The 14,244-nt window shown below is 43.4% G+C and overlaps 1 protein-coding gene across 3 annotated transcripts; it reads right to left on the bottom strand.

The window, feature by feature from the left end:
• Positions 1-1,004: 1,004 nt before the first annotated feature.
• Positions 1,005-12,508, bottom strand: LOC147882727 (developmentally-regulated G protein 2). 3 transcript variants are annotated; one of them, XM_087400262.1, is made up of 12 exons: positions 12,386-12,508; positions 12,204-12,296; positions 11,886-11,953; positions 11,726-11,802; positions 11,336-11,516; positions 4,964-5,020; positions 2,802-2,876; positions 2,550-2,669; positions 2,187-2,357; positions 1,913-2,026; positions 1,511-1,681; positions 1,005-1,433 (listed from the first exon to the last, which is right to left on the bottom strand). In XM_087400262.1, exons 2-12 carry the CDS (start codon positions 12,271-12,273, stop codon positions 1,335-1,337), a joined length of 1,203 nt encoding a protein of 400 aa, XP_087256388.1. In that variant the 5' UTR covers positions 12,274-12,296; positions 12,386-12,508; the 3' UTR covers positions 1,005-1,334. The 3 variants fall into 3 exon arrangements, with proteins under 3 accessions (XP_087256388.1, XP_087256389.1, XP_087256390.1); XM_087400263.1 differs by having other exon boundaries at positions 12,204-12,308; positions 12,386-12,506; XM_087400264.1 differs by lacking the exon at positions 1,005-1,433 and having other exon boundaries at positions 1,510-1,676.
• Between the last annotated feature and the right edge of the window lie 1,736 nt (positions 12,509-14,244).

Genomic DNA, 14,244 nt, shown 5'->3' with positions numbered 1-14,244 from the left:
TTAGGTGATAAGACATTGGAGACTACTTTATTCCCACCCCAAAATTTGATATCTCGAATTAGATTTCCTATTTGCAAGTATAGATAAGCACAACTTTAATACAACGTGTTTTTCTCTCTTGTAACTGTAGTTCAATGTTGAGTCCTCAGCATTCTAAATTGGATGTTGGCATTTCTTACTTGCAATTTTAGATATGCACTACCTTGAATACAGCATGTTTTTATGTCACTCTAATAGTTGTAGTTCAAGGTTGAGTACTGAGGCATCCCTAATCATTTTTTCGTACAGGCATTCTATCACCTCATGTTTGAAGCAGCTCCTTCCCATTCCTATCATCAGGTCAAGCTCTTCCTAGTTTGCCAAATTTGAAATACCTTGACTTTATTAAGAAACGGAACCAAGCCTGCAAACCTGTGATTGCATCTCCTTGCTGTTGTGTTGCCCAATAACAAAATAATTCTATGCTCTCTGCTAGTTATGGTGACAAGCCATTAGCTGTTGTGATAGCTGGTTCTGGTTGGTGGTGCACCCAATGACAAGACACTCCATGACTTTCACATTCTCTCTACTAGTTCTCGTGACAGTGGTTAGCTGTCACCCACACAAAACTCGGTTCTTCTACCCAATGAGGGTTTAATGGGCACATTTCCACACAGCCTCATCACTTCTGCCTTTCCCTACTGTGGTGGCAGTGCTTTTGAACTTCTAGACGTTGAGCTAACAGGCATTGTGATTATTCAAGTGATAAAAGATTATCATTTCAACCAAGAAAAAAACTAGCAGACCTTCCAACTACATGGAAATTGAGTACTGGGGAAATCTCGAAGACTACCATCTGGCTTCACGCCCAATTTATCATATGATCAGCATCAAATTGTGTTGCAAGAAGTCTACTGACTACATTTGTTGCTCTTGTGATTTGATGTGTGCTAGCAAGAAGATTGTCTTAAATGTTGATGAAAGAAAGGAAAGAAAAATACATTCAAGCTTTAAATACATACAATGAAACCACTTTGACCTCTGTAAAACTTAATATGACCAAAAGAGGACGGAAAATTGACAATCATAACAAATAATTATCGATATCTTCCCTGTGAGGGGAGGCAAGGCAATGGCATATCAGCCAATTTTGCTTCATACTCAAGCCAGACTTGAAATCTCTGCATTTCTGACAATATACAGAACTGTCCATATTCATATATAATGTAAGGGAGCACAATGGACATTTTCCCTCCAGGATCAGAATCAGGCATAGATCCAGCTTAAATATGGATTAAGATTCACTGAAGCCCCTCAACTAAAGGTGTTATAAAAAGGAGCAGGCCATGGGTCCTCTAGGTTTTAAGGGGTGCCTTCTTTTCCCTGTCAGATATTCGTGCAGGACCGGTTGAGTGTGATTTGAATCTGCCCCTTCCTCCATCCTCCTCTTTTTCCTGTTCAAAATTGTCCACATTATGATGCTTACAAGTGAAGCAACACAGATGGGGCGAAAAGGAGAGGCATCACTCACCTTCTTCTTTACAATTTGAACCACATCCTCGTCGTTAAGGATATGAGAAATCCCACATCGTTGTGGATAGTGCTTTGAACTAGTACCCCAGATCAGCACATACTTCACATCCTTCAGTAAATTTCTGTGTATGTGGTTACAAAAGTCCTCCACTGAGCAGCCACCTCTGTCCTAAGGAAGCAAGAAAAGATGAGGTCAAAATCTTTTACTTCAATGCCAACAAAGTGGGCATGACCTGGAAATGCACATCTCACAGAGAATGCCATAAAGAGGGCATGCCATCAACTATGCCTAAGAAATGCACATCTCACAAGAATGGTGCACCATTATGAAAAACCACAGATCACTACCAGTTCAGTAGAGAACACAAACAATTGGGAGACATCTGAGAAATGTAATTACAGTTGATAAGACGACTGGCTCCGAGAAATCAGGCTGTTGGCCTTGAGGCTTTGTGTATACTCGAACAAGGCCCATCTGCTCCCACATTTTTGCCAACAGTCTATCTAGGTTCAACTATAAAGTTCAAATAAAAAATAAACAGATGGACATGAGTTGAGAACATGAGGGAAACTATCACCACCTTATTGTAACTGTCATTGAAACATATGACTGCCTTCAAACATTGATCTTAATATTCTGATTGGAGCAATAAAAAAGTAGTTCTGTCACAAACCTTGAGATTACAACTTATAACTATGGAATTTGGTTGACGGGCTAATCTGTCCACATCATCAATACCAACCACATCAATCTTATTGTAGACATAAACGCATTTAATGTACTTTCGGTTCCCCTCAATAACATCAATAAAATCGTCAACGGTGGCGTCCTCTTTGAATAAAACCTGCATTAAAAAAGCATTCAGCCTCCAACTCATCAAAAACACAACATATGATATCACACAAGCAAACCAGTAAACAAGATCTCAAGGTTATGCAAGGTACAAAACGATCTTGATTCTCAAAATGTCAATAACTATGACATGAAAGCATGCTCACCTCTGCATTATGAACCTTGGCTTTTATAAAATACTCACCTCTGCATTGTGAATCTTGTACTCGTGCAGTATCTGGTAGCAGAGCTTTTCATCCACATTTGTGAGAGGTAATGTACTGTTGAACGAAATCCCACCAGTTTTTTTCTTTTTAAAATAGATCTAGAGAAAGAACCATGAAAAAGCCAACAGGAAAAAAGGTTAATAGACCCTCATCCATCTGCAGTAAAGATAAACATAATTACATGTGAATGCAAACATACATGAGCAAAAACAAACTTATAGGAGTCAGACCTGGGGAGGCCTTTTATTGAGTCGCAATCCCACTGCTTCCAACTCGTTTGTTAAAATCTGTCTATGACCCTCACTCTGTGATTCAAAAAGAAAGTAAAATGACAAAGGGCTTTTGGTCCTTGGCATCTTTCATGATTCGTTCAGATTACTTCATCAAATGAGAGAAACCAGAGAAAAAAACCAACATAGCAAAAAATACCCACAAGAGATAGGACACAGGCCATTGCAATTCTAAATATGAAATGATCACTTTGACTTAGTTTTTGTTCCAGTATGTTAAATATCTTCAGTTTAGTAAATATACAATACAAGGTAACGGAGAGTTTTGCACTTTAGAGGGTAACGGAGATTATTGGAAGAAAAAGAACCTTACCCAAGCTCCCACCAAAATTCTGAGCTGAAATGGAAAAGAGTACAGCATAGAAGAAGTATATAACATTAGTAATCAGGGGTTCTGTAACTGTGTAACTATAAAGTCCTGCGCATAATCAATTTATGTTTACGGTTTTCTTATCTATGCCTCTGGTACAAATGAGGAAACACTGTAGAGGTCCTCATGTCTACCAACTAACCGATGCCATAGTGTCTGTTAGTAAATCGGGACCACCTCCAGCTCATCCTAATCCATCCCAGACCTTCACTGAGCATCAGTCTTGGACGAGCTGAGTAGTTCATGTGACCCAGACTCGTGCAGCAACATTCTGTCAGATCCCTACATCAGTGTGGAGTATTCCTAGTTCATGTGCTTGTAGTCTTGTAAATATACTTATTGTGAGGAGGCACATGACAATTTGGCTAGAATCTGGGTCAGCATGAAGTGTTGGGATTATTGTGGTCGCCTCTCCACCTGTGAGCCCTCAAAAGAGAGGACATGGGGGAGGTGAACCAGCAGAATGGTTGGGTTCCGAGAGAGGCCATGTGGGAAGATCTGGGGAGAGCCACATGGGCAGATCAGGGAGTGCAGGCAGCCTACCATGTAAGCGGGCTAAATACCCTATCAATAGGCCCCCAGGAGGGGGCAGTCATCCATTCACTGCATGCCTTATATTGGCTTCATATCAGAGCATCAGGGAGGAATCGAGGTCATTCTGGACTTGTTTATGTGCTGTATCCAGAGCAACAGGAAGGCCAGAAGCAGGGGAGCAAGCAGGCTGACAGGGTTTTAAAGGTGCCAGGAGGAGGTAGAAGAAAGTTCTGAGCTGCCAGGGTTCCACATCTAGGCAGTACCCTATATGCTACATGGTGGCACAGTGAGCACACCTTTTGTACCAGGTTTTGTCCGTCTTTGGAGGAATCTACTTTACATACCTTACTGTTCTACTCTACTGGTCCTTGTTCAAGATCTCCATTTCTGATTTCTAACAGGAAGCATATGCAGGAAGGGATACACACAGGTTCAAGCTTGAAGGGCTTGCTTAAGGAAACCTGTGGTTCCACGGATGGTGCAACATAGTGATATCAGAGCAAATCTGACTAAATAACAGAGGCAATTGGCAAGCTTTCAAAGCAATCAGGCACATACAGCCAAATGGCAGCAGATAAGCAGTGTGAGATGCCAAGCAAGTTGGCCCGCAAATTTGTAGCCAACGGTGTCCAATTTACTTTTATTGGCCAAACTAGGCTGGCTAACCAGTTAATGAGTACGGGATACAAGCATTATGGGGGACAACTACCAAGAGGGACCCAAGCTTCAATCAATGCAGCATAGCATGACAAAGCTAACATTTTTGCAAAGAGTTGTTAGAGAGGTAACAAAGCAAGCATATACAGAAGCTGTTCAGACCTAACCATGTATTGGGTTTAGAAATACAGCTCTTGGCGTATTTAAACATGGCCAAGGATAAAATTATATTCAGAGCACATTTATCGTCCAAGGCTCAGCTATAAACGTGTTTCATGTGAACAATAGATACGCCAGGAAAAAATATTACTGCTGAGTAAGTCAAAGAGATCTTAGCTAGCACTGATGCATGACATCTGAGGTCTTTGCTGAATGCTATCATAAAGACCTAAAATTTCCCCCAACACAGTCACGTTTGATTAGTTTGCTTAAGACCATTAACTTCTACATGTCTTCTACAAACATCCAATTTACTGTACCTATAATGTCCACAAATCAAGCAGCTGTTAAGTATTATTTACATTGCCTGAAAGACATGTACCTTAGAAGCATCAAGGACCATCAACACCAAATCAGAAGATTTCGCCACTGCAATAACCTGCCAAGGTAACACAGCATAAGAAAGACTCTCTCTCTCTCTCTCTCTCCAGACAACTAGCAGAAAGCGGGGCAGACACATGGTATGCACATATATCCACATGGTATTCAGATGGACAGGCTTCCCCCCTTTCAGTACAGTATGGATGCACCTCCTGAGTCGATCCCACGAGATGAGATTAACCGTATCATACGGTTAGATTAACCGTATCATACGATTAGATCTCCTCCAGCTCCATACATCTCAGACTTTGGACCGGGGGGGGGGGGGTCAAGAGCTCCCCACCAAGAACCAGTTCTATCATGACCCAGTTCTACCCTGAGGGTATCGCGAAGGAGGGATTCATCATCAGACCCCGGTATCTCGAGGACAAAGGAGTCTCACATGCACTGAGGATTGCCATTGGACAGATGCGGGTTTCATCCCATCAGCAGAGGATTAAGGCGGGGAGAGCAGCAGGTATACCCACTGAGCAGTGGATCTGTATACTATGCACATTGGGAGTGGTTGAGACAGAGGAGCATTTTCTTTGTTCTTGCCCAGCTTACTTGAGATCCAGGGACGAGACCACTCTCTCTACCAGGAGGGGAGCACTAATCCACTTCCATGACCAGGTCTGCATTGGGCTCTATCTACTTGAGATGCGCCAACACAGGGAGACACTACTACGACAGCTTAGAGAGCAGCAAGAGACAACCAGACCACAAGATACAGAGGCTGACCGAGCACAGCGACACGTCACAAAGCATTTGAGTCAGGTCCAAGGTACAGCGGGGTGGAGGAGGAGGAGCTAGCTGATAGCAGGCAATTTGGATCAGTCGAGAGAGCCGACACAGTGTTGCTGAGAGAGAGAGAGAGAGACGCTAAGACCACTCGCGACACGGAGAGCGACTAGATTACACTCTATTGAGGTCTGGCCTATCACACCTTTCCTCAAGGGAGGCACCTGAGACGAGGCGTCACTCTGAACATAGCCCAATGATATCAAAGATCGAGGAGACCACGCCTCCTCCCCCCACCACAATGTGGGAAAGCCCGACAAACGCAGATCTGAGATATTTTTACCGCTCACAGACGAGCCACCATGGCGCCGGGCTTCAGTTCCTAAGTCCCAGCTCTCAGTCTGCTTCAGTATATATTTGATTTTTGCTCGAGCTATTGAGCTTTTATAGTACTCAGCAAGGGCCCTAGTGCACCCTTTGCTCCAGCCTATTGAGGCTTGTATAAATTTTTGTACTTTGTCCCATAGGCCCACGAGGCCTCCTACGAACTTTGATACATCTTTCTTTCTTTCTTTCTCTCTCAATTCATCATCAAATAGTACAGGCAGAGTTCATCGTGACAACACTCCAGATTGATGCCATCTTTCAGGCAGTAACATATCTTCACAGAGGTTTGGGCTTTGCATAGTTGGAGACGACCAACGTTGGCACTAGAGTCATCTAGACGGCTAACTTAGAGAGAAGTTAGTATGGCCTGGTGTGCACGCATATCAAGATGGTTTGTGAGTCAGGGTATTCAAATGGACCCACTCCCCCCCTTCCAGTACAGCTTAGATACCCATCATACGATTGGGGGGGCAGGTGGGCGGGCCAAGAGTTCCCCACCAAGATCAAGTTCTATCACGTCCACTTCATCAGACCTCAATACCTGGATGATAGAGTCTCACACGCATTGAGGATAGCCATTGGAAAGATGTGGGACTTGTCCCATCAGCTGAGGATTGAGGCACGGAGAGCCGCAAGCACACCCAGAGAGCAGCAGATCTACAGACTATGCACATTGAAGGAGATGGAGATAGAGGAGCACTTCCTATGTACTTGCCGGGTCTATTATGAGATCCGTGGACGATACCACTGTCTCTTTCAGGAAGGATATGGTTTTGGGCCTCTCTCTTGGCCGGTCCACTTTCATGACCAGGTTTGTGTCGGTGTCTATCTGTTGAGATGAGGTGACACAGAGAGACCCTACTGAGGTAGATGAGACAGCAAGAGGTGACAATGCTGCAGGAGATAGAGATAGAGCGAGCACAATGACTTGTCACATATTTCTATGCAGTTGAGTCAACCGCATGGCATAGCAAAGTGGAGGCGCTAGCTTTTTTTTAATATAGAGGAGGAGGAGCTAGCTGATATAAGGGTACAGTGGATCATTAGGAAGAGATGACGTGGGGCTGCGGAGCCAGAGACACAAACCACGCACAATGCAGAGCACGATGGAAGTTCAGCCCATATCAGCCCCGCTTAGAGGAGACCGCCAGAGTCAAGTTGTCACTCTCAATATGGCTCACCGGATACAGAGATCATGGCAACCACACCCCCCACCACCACAACGTGAGATGACCTGACTGAGAGAGATACACGATGTATTAGGTTTGAGTTCTTGGTATAGCACTCAGCAAGGGCCTCAGCAAGCCCTTTGCCTCACGCATAGCGGCTTGTATGAGTTACTTTTCTTGGTTGTACCTTGTCTCATAAGACCGCGAGGCCTCCCCAAGACATTAGTACATCTTTTTGTATTCCTTTATATGATAGTGTAGTAGGAAAGTTCAAACACATCTCAAAGTATACACATACTGGCACCACGATTACACAGTATGGGAGACACCTATAGGACATGTGCACCACACATTAGATTATCGTGTAAAATGTGGTTTGCAAAGATGGCCAGGATCAAAGAGATGAGGTGGTAACAGTGTGGGAGACTATGTCATGGGGTCTCCTGCCTTCACCTCACAAATGTCTGACCTCAAAGTTCACCACCTCATACCAAGAGTTGATCACTCACCTATCCTTCACCCTGTAACTATCCCCACCCAACCAAACCTCCTTCACAGTCACTAACTCAACATACCACGCCTAGACCACAACTTCTTGTAGCTCGCTCTCTCTGCAAATATAGACAAGCAAACCCATTCTAGACACTAAAGCCTAATTTCTCACTCATTCCATTTGCTTAGCTACACAATATTGATTTCCTTGCACAGTCAAGTCCATGAGAAAGCCACCAAGGGAATGGTTCATACAATGAAGAGTGCAAAGAGCATAGGCAAGCTGGTATACAGAGACAAACAAGGCATCCAAACAAAGAATAACTAATTGGAAAGGGAAGGTAAGATCAACATGTTCGTTCTAGTCAAAGCCATCCTCGCCCCCTATTCGTTCTAGTCATAGCCGTCCTCGCCCTTGTTCGTTCTAGCCATATCCATCCTTGCCACTGTTCGTTCTAGTCTCAGCCATCCTCACCCCAATTTGTTCTAATCATAGCCATCCTCGCCCCAGTTCATTCTAATCATAACCATCCTCGCCCCTAGCTTGCCTACAATTCCCTCTCTTTCAGTACAATTTCCAATGTAGGTCTTTCTGAAGGAGGATGAAACCAAGCACCCATTCCTTCTAGTTTCAATCACCTTGAGATTCCCTAGCCTCCCAAAGACTACAAGGATATCCTCTTATTGATTGATACCCACTTGGCAATATTCTAGAGACCCCCCCAACCACAACTTTGGTTTTGATGGGTGACGGGTCCCAAAGCTGCATTCAATTGTAAAGGATTCAAAGGCCTTCCTAGCAGAGATCATATGGAGGCATTGACTGGAGAAGATCTTTGTGATCAAGCAGAGGTTGCACACTGGCTAGGGCGGAGTATAGGCAAGTTGGCCAAGTTCTTACCCTAATTTACTAGATTATTGATAGGACATACCACCGTAAGGAAGTGTGTGAGACAAACCTCATCTACCGACCCAACAAGAGCTGCAAAGGATACCCACTTATTAGTTAACAAAGGATGTTATAGAAGTGGACCCCTGAAGATTTTCATACCTTCCAAAGGGGTTTCTTTTTTTACCTTGTAAATTAATTCTTAACCCCTTGTTTTGGAGACCAACCCTCCCTAGATCAGATGCACAGAGAGCCTAGCCCCCCCCCTGGACCGAATGCACAGAAAGCCAAGACCCCCCCAACCCTCCCCATTTGTCCCCTCACTCCCTAAATCCCTCCCGCCCTCCCCAAACAGATGCATGGAGAGCCTATACACATACACACACACACACCCCTTCCTTCTCATCCATCACTCCCTAATCACACCACCCCTCCCCGGCCCTCCAAGCCCCACCCAACTCTTCTCGCCGTCACACATCTCTCTCCCCCAGCCAGTACCCCACCACCTCACCCCTACTCCCCTCTCACATCTCAAGTCTTTTCTTCCACACAAACATGGCTCCCATCACACTTCAGCCCCTATTGCTTCTAGGCAAACCCATAGTGAAGACTTGCAGCCTCGCTAAGAGATTGCTAGCACAGTTCTAGTGTCTAGGCCTTTGGGATCACATGTAGTGCCACAAAACCACCTACACACTTTGGAGGTCATCTTCCTCCAACCTCTAGCAAGGGCTAGATGGGAGCAATCAAGCAAATCCTTTACCCTTTTGAGGATTCATGTTTGCAACCACAAGGAAGGAAGAGTGGATTCGACGCTAGTAGACTTGCAGCTAGAAGGTTAGATCACGCACATGCTTGACCATTGGTTGGGCTCCACAGGATAGCTCCATGGATTATTGTGGGAAATGGCATGAGCTCCTCTTTGTCCACAGATAGGGAGGCTCATGATATCGGTTTGGCTAGACATTCATACTCAACTGAAATGTGCCATTTTGGCCTTTGAATTAAATTACTTAGAGGCTCAAGGTTTCAGCTTCAACATTGAAGACTTATGCCTTAGTGAGATATCGCATGGATTTAAACTATTTTCCTTCCAAACCTGCCTCAAACTTGATTAGATTGGAAGGCTCCAATTAGGCCTCTAGTTCCAGGAAGGTCACCACCCCTCTTGACCATAAGCTGGACCATCATGAGTTGGAAAGTGCATGGATTGCATAACCATGTGCATCAGGTACCCTGCATTGCAGCCAAGGGCATATACTCTTGCAGCGTGGTTGAAGGATTTGGTCTCCAAGGGTCTGGCCCACAAATTGACCAGCAAATCCCTCATCAAAGCCTAGAACAAACACAGGTGCACAAGGGCAAGGCGCCTCCTAGCCATTCAACATAAATGAACGGTCAACATCAACTTCATATACCACTTGTGTATTTTTGTGATCCTTATCTTCATGCATGTTGACCCTCTTGACCCCTACTTAGCATCTTGCCAAGTGTCAACCCCTTATGCTTCTCCCCACAAGGCATGCTTGTCTCCCCGTTACCATTAATTGCTATGCTCATTAATTATTCCTAGGTAGCTTCCCATAGCAAATACTCAAGCATAAGGGAATCTTAAGATCCCTAGTTCCCTTGCACACCTCATCAAGCATCTTGACAAAGCCTTATCTTTGACTATTAGTTTGACCCTACAACTCACAGACCAAACATAACCAGTAAGGATCAGCTTGAGCTAGCCCTCAGGAACTGATTGCCAAATCTATAGCTGTATGGAAGCCGATCATAGCTTTTAGAGTGCACAGGAGCTTGTAAATGTACAAGGTCTACTAGTGACCATCAAGATAGTTTGGTGCTTTTTCGAGTGCAAACTGTTCTTGAAAGATGCTCACTTAGTCGCAATTCTGATTCGGAAAGTATTGTAGATCCCCCAAAGTTGGTTGAGGAAAAGCTGCAAGAGTTGGATCTGGCCTCTCATGTTGACTTAGAGGCTGTTACTTGAGATCCGGAGGAATACACTCAAGAAAAGGATGATGGGACATTTAACTCTTGATGGTTTCAATCCAGTTAGAAGTTGAAAAGGAGACGCACAAATTCTGCACATCTTCTGTTTATGGACATATTTTCCTGCTGAGAAATACATCATCATGGTACAAGGATTTCTGCAAGGTGTCTACATAAGAGATCCGTTCTCTCCCAGTAAATGGATTAAGGTAATGCAGTTCCAAAGTTAAGAGGAATCAGGAGTGAAGTCTCTCAAGCTCCGATTCCCAAAGTTTAGTAACATTTTGGGAAATTAGAGGGAGTAGTTGAAATTTACCAAGGGTGGCCTCAGTTCACCATGTATTGAACCGATAGATACAAATGTTGTGAACACAACTGTGCTTTGTATTGCTAACAATATAAGCACTTACTCTCTTCCTGCATATATCCACATTCACGCACCAATTTTAATCCTAAATTTGCTTCCACTCTCATTTCTTAAACATTTTTCAGAGTCTAGTTAGTTCTGCTGTTGCAAAAAACTGAAGTATTAATCCCAAGGATGCATATCTCTCTCTCCCTCTCTTTTAAAGCAAATATTCCCAATCCAAATGAGGAATCCAAGCCCCCTGGAATTTCAGTGGATGTGAGTGCATGTATAGCAGTGAAAGACACCTACTTGGCGTCCTCTACCCTTGCCTTCAGAAGCTCCCTCTATGATTCCAGGAAGATCGAGCAGTTGAATTTTAGCATCATTATAATGTATGATGCCTGGAATACAAGTCAACGTGGTAAACTCATAAGATGCTGCCTCAGAGTGTGTCCCCGTCAGAAGCGTCAAAAGAGTTGATTTGCCCACACTGCACAGCAAATTAAAAGACTCCTCAGCATACATTAAGCGAAACGATGTCAATCCAACCAACAGGGTGCAGAGATAGAAAACGATGCTGCAAGAAAAATAACGCATCCCATGGAGGTCTTGCTTAGAGGTAGACAAGACGCTGCCTTCCCCAGGTAATAAAGGAGGGAACTGCTAAAATCTGTAAAGCCATGACATAGCATATCGTACCTTGGAAAGCCAATGAGAGCAACTCGACCATGACCAAATTTTGTTACTTCAAAGCCGTCTCCTGCACCTGCTGAGCCCTATCGTGTCACGGGCCTGAGAAAGTTAGAGCATAATGTGTCCCTAACTTCGTTTAGTGAACGAAAAACCGATGGTGACAAACCTTCGGTGGCTCGAGTAGTTGAGTTCTCAGCTTAGCAAGCTTGGCCTTCAGCTGCCCCAAATGATATTCTGAACAAGTGAGCGTCTATGTGTTAATAACGGATCTTGACCTTAGATGTGGCCAAAAAGGACATCATTGAAATCCTAAGCCAAAACCGAGATCAGTAACGCACCTGATTTTCCTTCAAGACTACGAAAATAAATTGAAGATGAACAAAATTCTTATGTCAATGATGCTACCGAAAAGACACTACTCCATTGAAATTCACGATAAGTTCAGAATAGGATTCATTCCAAAGGCAAGGAGCTTGAAGATTACCAGTAGCCTTATTCTTTTGAGTGCGTGCCATCTCGGCTTCTATCTCTTTGATCTTTTCAATGATCCCCATTGTGCAAACACGGGATTGAGATTCTGCAATCAATTCTACATGATGTAAAAGAGTGATGAGAACAAAATTGCATAACTAAAAGATGGTTGTAAGGCGAGAAGGAGGCAAGAACCTGGAGAGAAACTGGTGGAAGTTGAGATCTTTACGCGAATGGACAAGTGATGAGAAAAACAGTCATGTAGCTTTCACAGCCTCTCCCTATATCAAAGCTCTTCTCTAATCTTCTTTTCTTAACTTTAACCCAAAGATTAAACAACAATCACAATACCCTTCACCTTAAGTATCAAAGTGGGTATCGAAGTTCGCCCCCCTCGGCTCGGTATGGTAGGGTGGTTTTTGTATGGTGGTTGAATACGCGTGTGACTGTCTCCGGTGGGTGTCTACGTTCGATCACCACATCTGCCCCTCCGCTTACTCGTCCAAGGCACCCTGCCCCTCGATACAACCGAGTGATGGGATGAGTGATGGTGAGGGAAAAACAGAACTAGTTTTGCGGTAGGCACCCTTTTCGTCGTGGAGCACGCAGTTGCTAGCTCAAAGTTGAACTTGAATCCTAGTATTTTATCAATTTTTTAAGGAGAAAAGTGGATGAGTAAAATGTTGGACATGAGACGCGACACATGGTCTGTTAGGAACCGATCCTCCCTGCAAATGTCAAGGGTGGTGATTTATTATTGACTTCATGATGTCCATATTTTGGAAGCTAAAGTCCAAAAAACACTTGAATAAGGTGATACAATAACCGATCCTCATTGCAGTCTATACAATATTGTCATATGGACTACAACCATATGAAATAAAGGTGTCGTCATTCTTCTATCTTGGATTTCCTTGCTCCCTCGCATCGTTAAAAGAGAGGAATGTTGTAAGAATTTAGATTGAAAACAAGCAATTTTGGTGGCGTGCTTCCTTTCCCAAAGAGTTATAATTCAAGGGAATGGGCCCTTCCCTGGGTACCAAGATAGCGCTAAGAATATTAACACTAAGAATATAAACGTCCAAAATATTAGCGCCGAGGATAAGTCTCGTGAATAAATAAGATACTTGCATATTACCTGAATATCAATTGTCATAAACATCGTCAAACACTGGTAAAATCACTACAAGCAAGGCACTAGGTGAAATTCAAATTCTGATCTTAGAGACAATATCTCGAAAACTTGCCAATCTGAGCCTAAGAGGATCTATGTGTGTCATTGAGCGGGATGATTCCAACATTCTTAGATCTTTCAGTAGACTGTGGATAGCACAAAAATGCAACTATCATTACAGGATGTCCAAAGCAGAGCACGTAATATTCTCACTCTCCACTTAGCCAGCGTTACGTGCCTCTCTAACCTTAGGAAAATGGAAGTTTTATCATTGTAGTAAGTCGAGCTTTTAGGCTTGTGAGAGCAAAGCATAAGGTGGTCACGAGGCTCTCCAAAGCTTCACATGTTAGGAAAACACAAATCCATCTTGGTTCATCTATAACTAAAAACGACCACTCCGGATTGAATAGACTCCAAGGTTACTTGAGAGGAGAGCAGGTGCCATGTATTTCCGGGTGCTACTAGCCACATCCAATGTGTTCTTCATCTTTAGAGATAATGGTCGACCACTTGACACATAGTCTCGACTGTTCCACTTTATTTGTCAGCATAGAGTGCCTTTGACAAGTGTTGCAATTCTGCCTCTAGCGTTGGCCCTTCTTGCGTAAGATTGTTGTCACAACTCACCTTGCTTTCTGTTGCCACTGTGGACTCTTCCTATTGCTACAACTCTTCCATCACATCAGGATGTTTATCTTGATTATATCTTTTAAATGCTATTTTATTTATTCTATACATTCAATAAGCATTAAAAGAATTTTAAATGAAATCGAATGATTTCTAAGGACAATACTAGAATTGCCTAATGCATACTAATAAACATACAATGTGTAATGATAAAAATATAGTGTGCAATGTGAATTTGATATTTAAATTTAAA

This window comes from Dipteris shenzhenensis, chromosome 29, assembly GCF_047967505.1.
Source record: "Dipteris shenzhenensis isolate YYH24624 ecotype China chromosome 29, Dip_SZ_1.0, whole genome shotgun sequence".
NCBI lineage: Eukaryota > Viridiplantae > Streptophyta > Polypodiopsida > Gleicheniales > Dipteridaceae > Dipteris > Dipteris shenzhenensis.
Note: the sequence above shows the minus strand (reverse complement) of the source record. Positions and strands in the feature narration are given on the sequence as shown.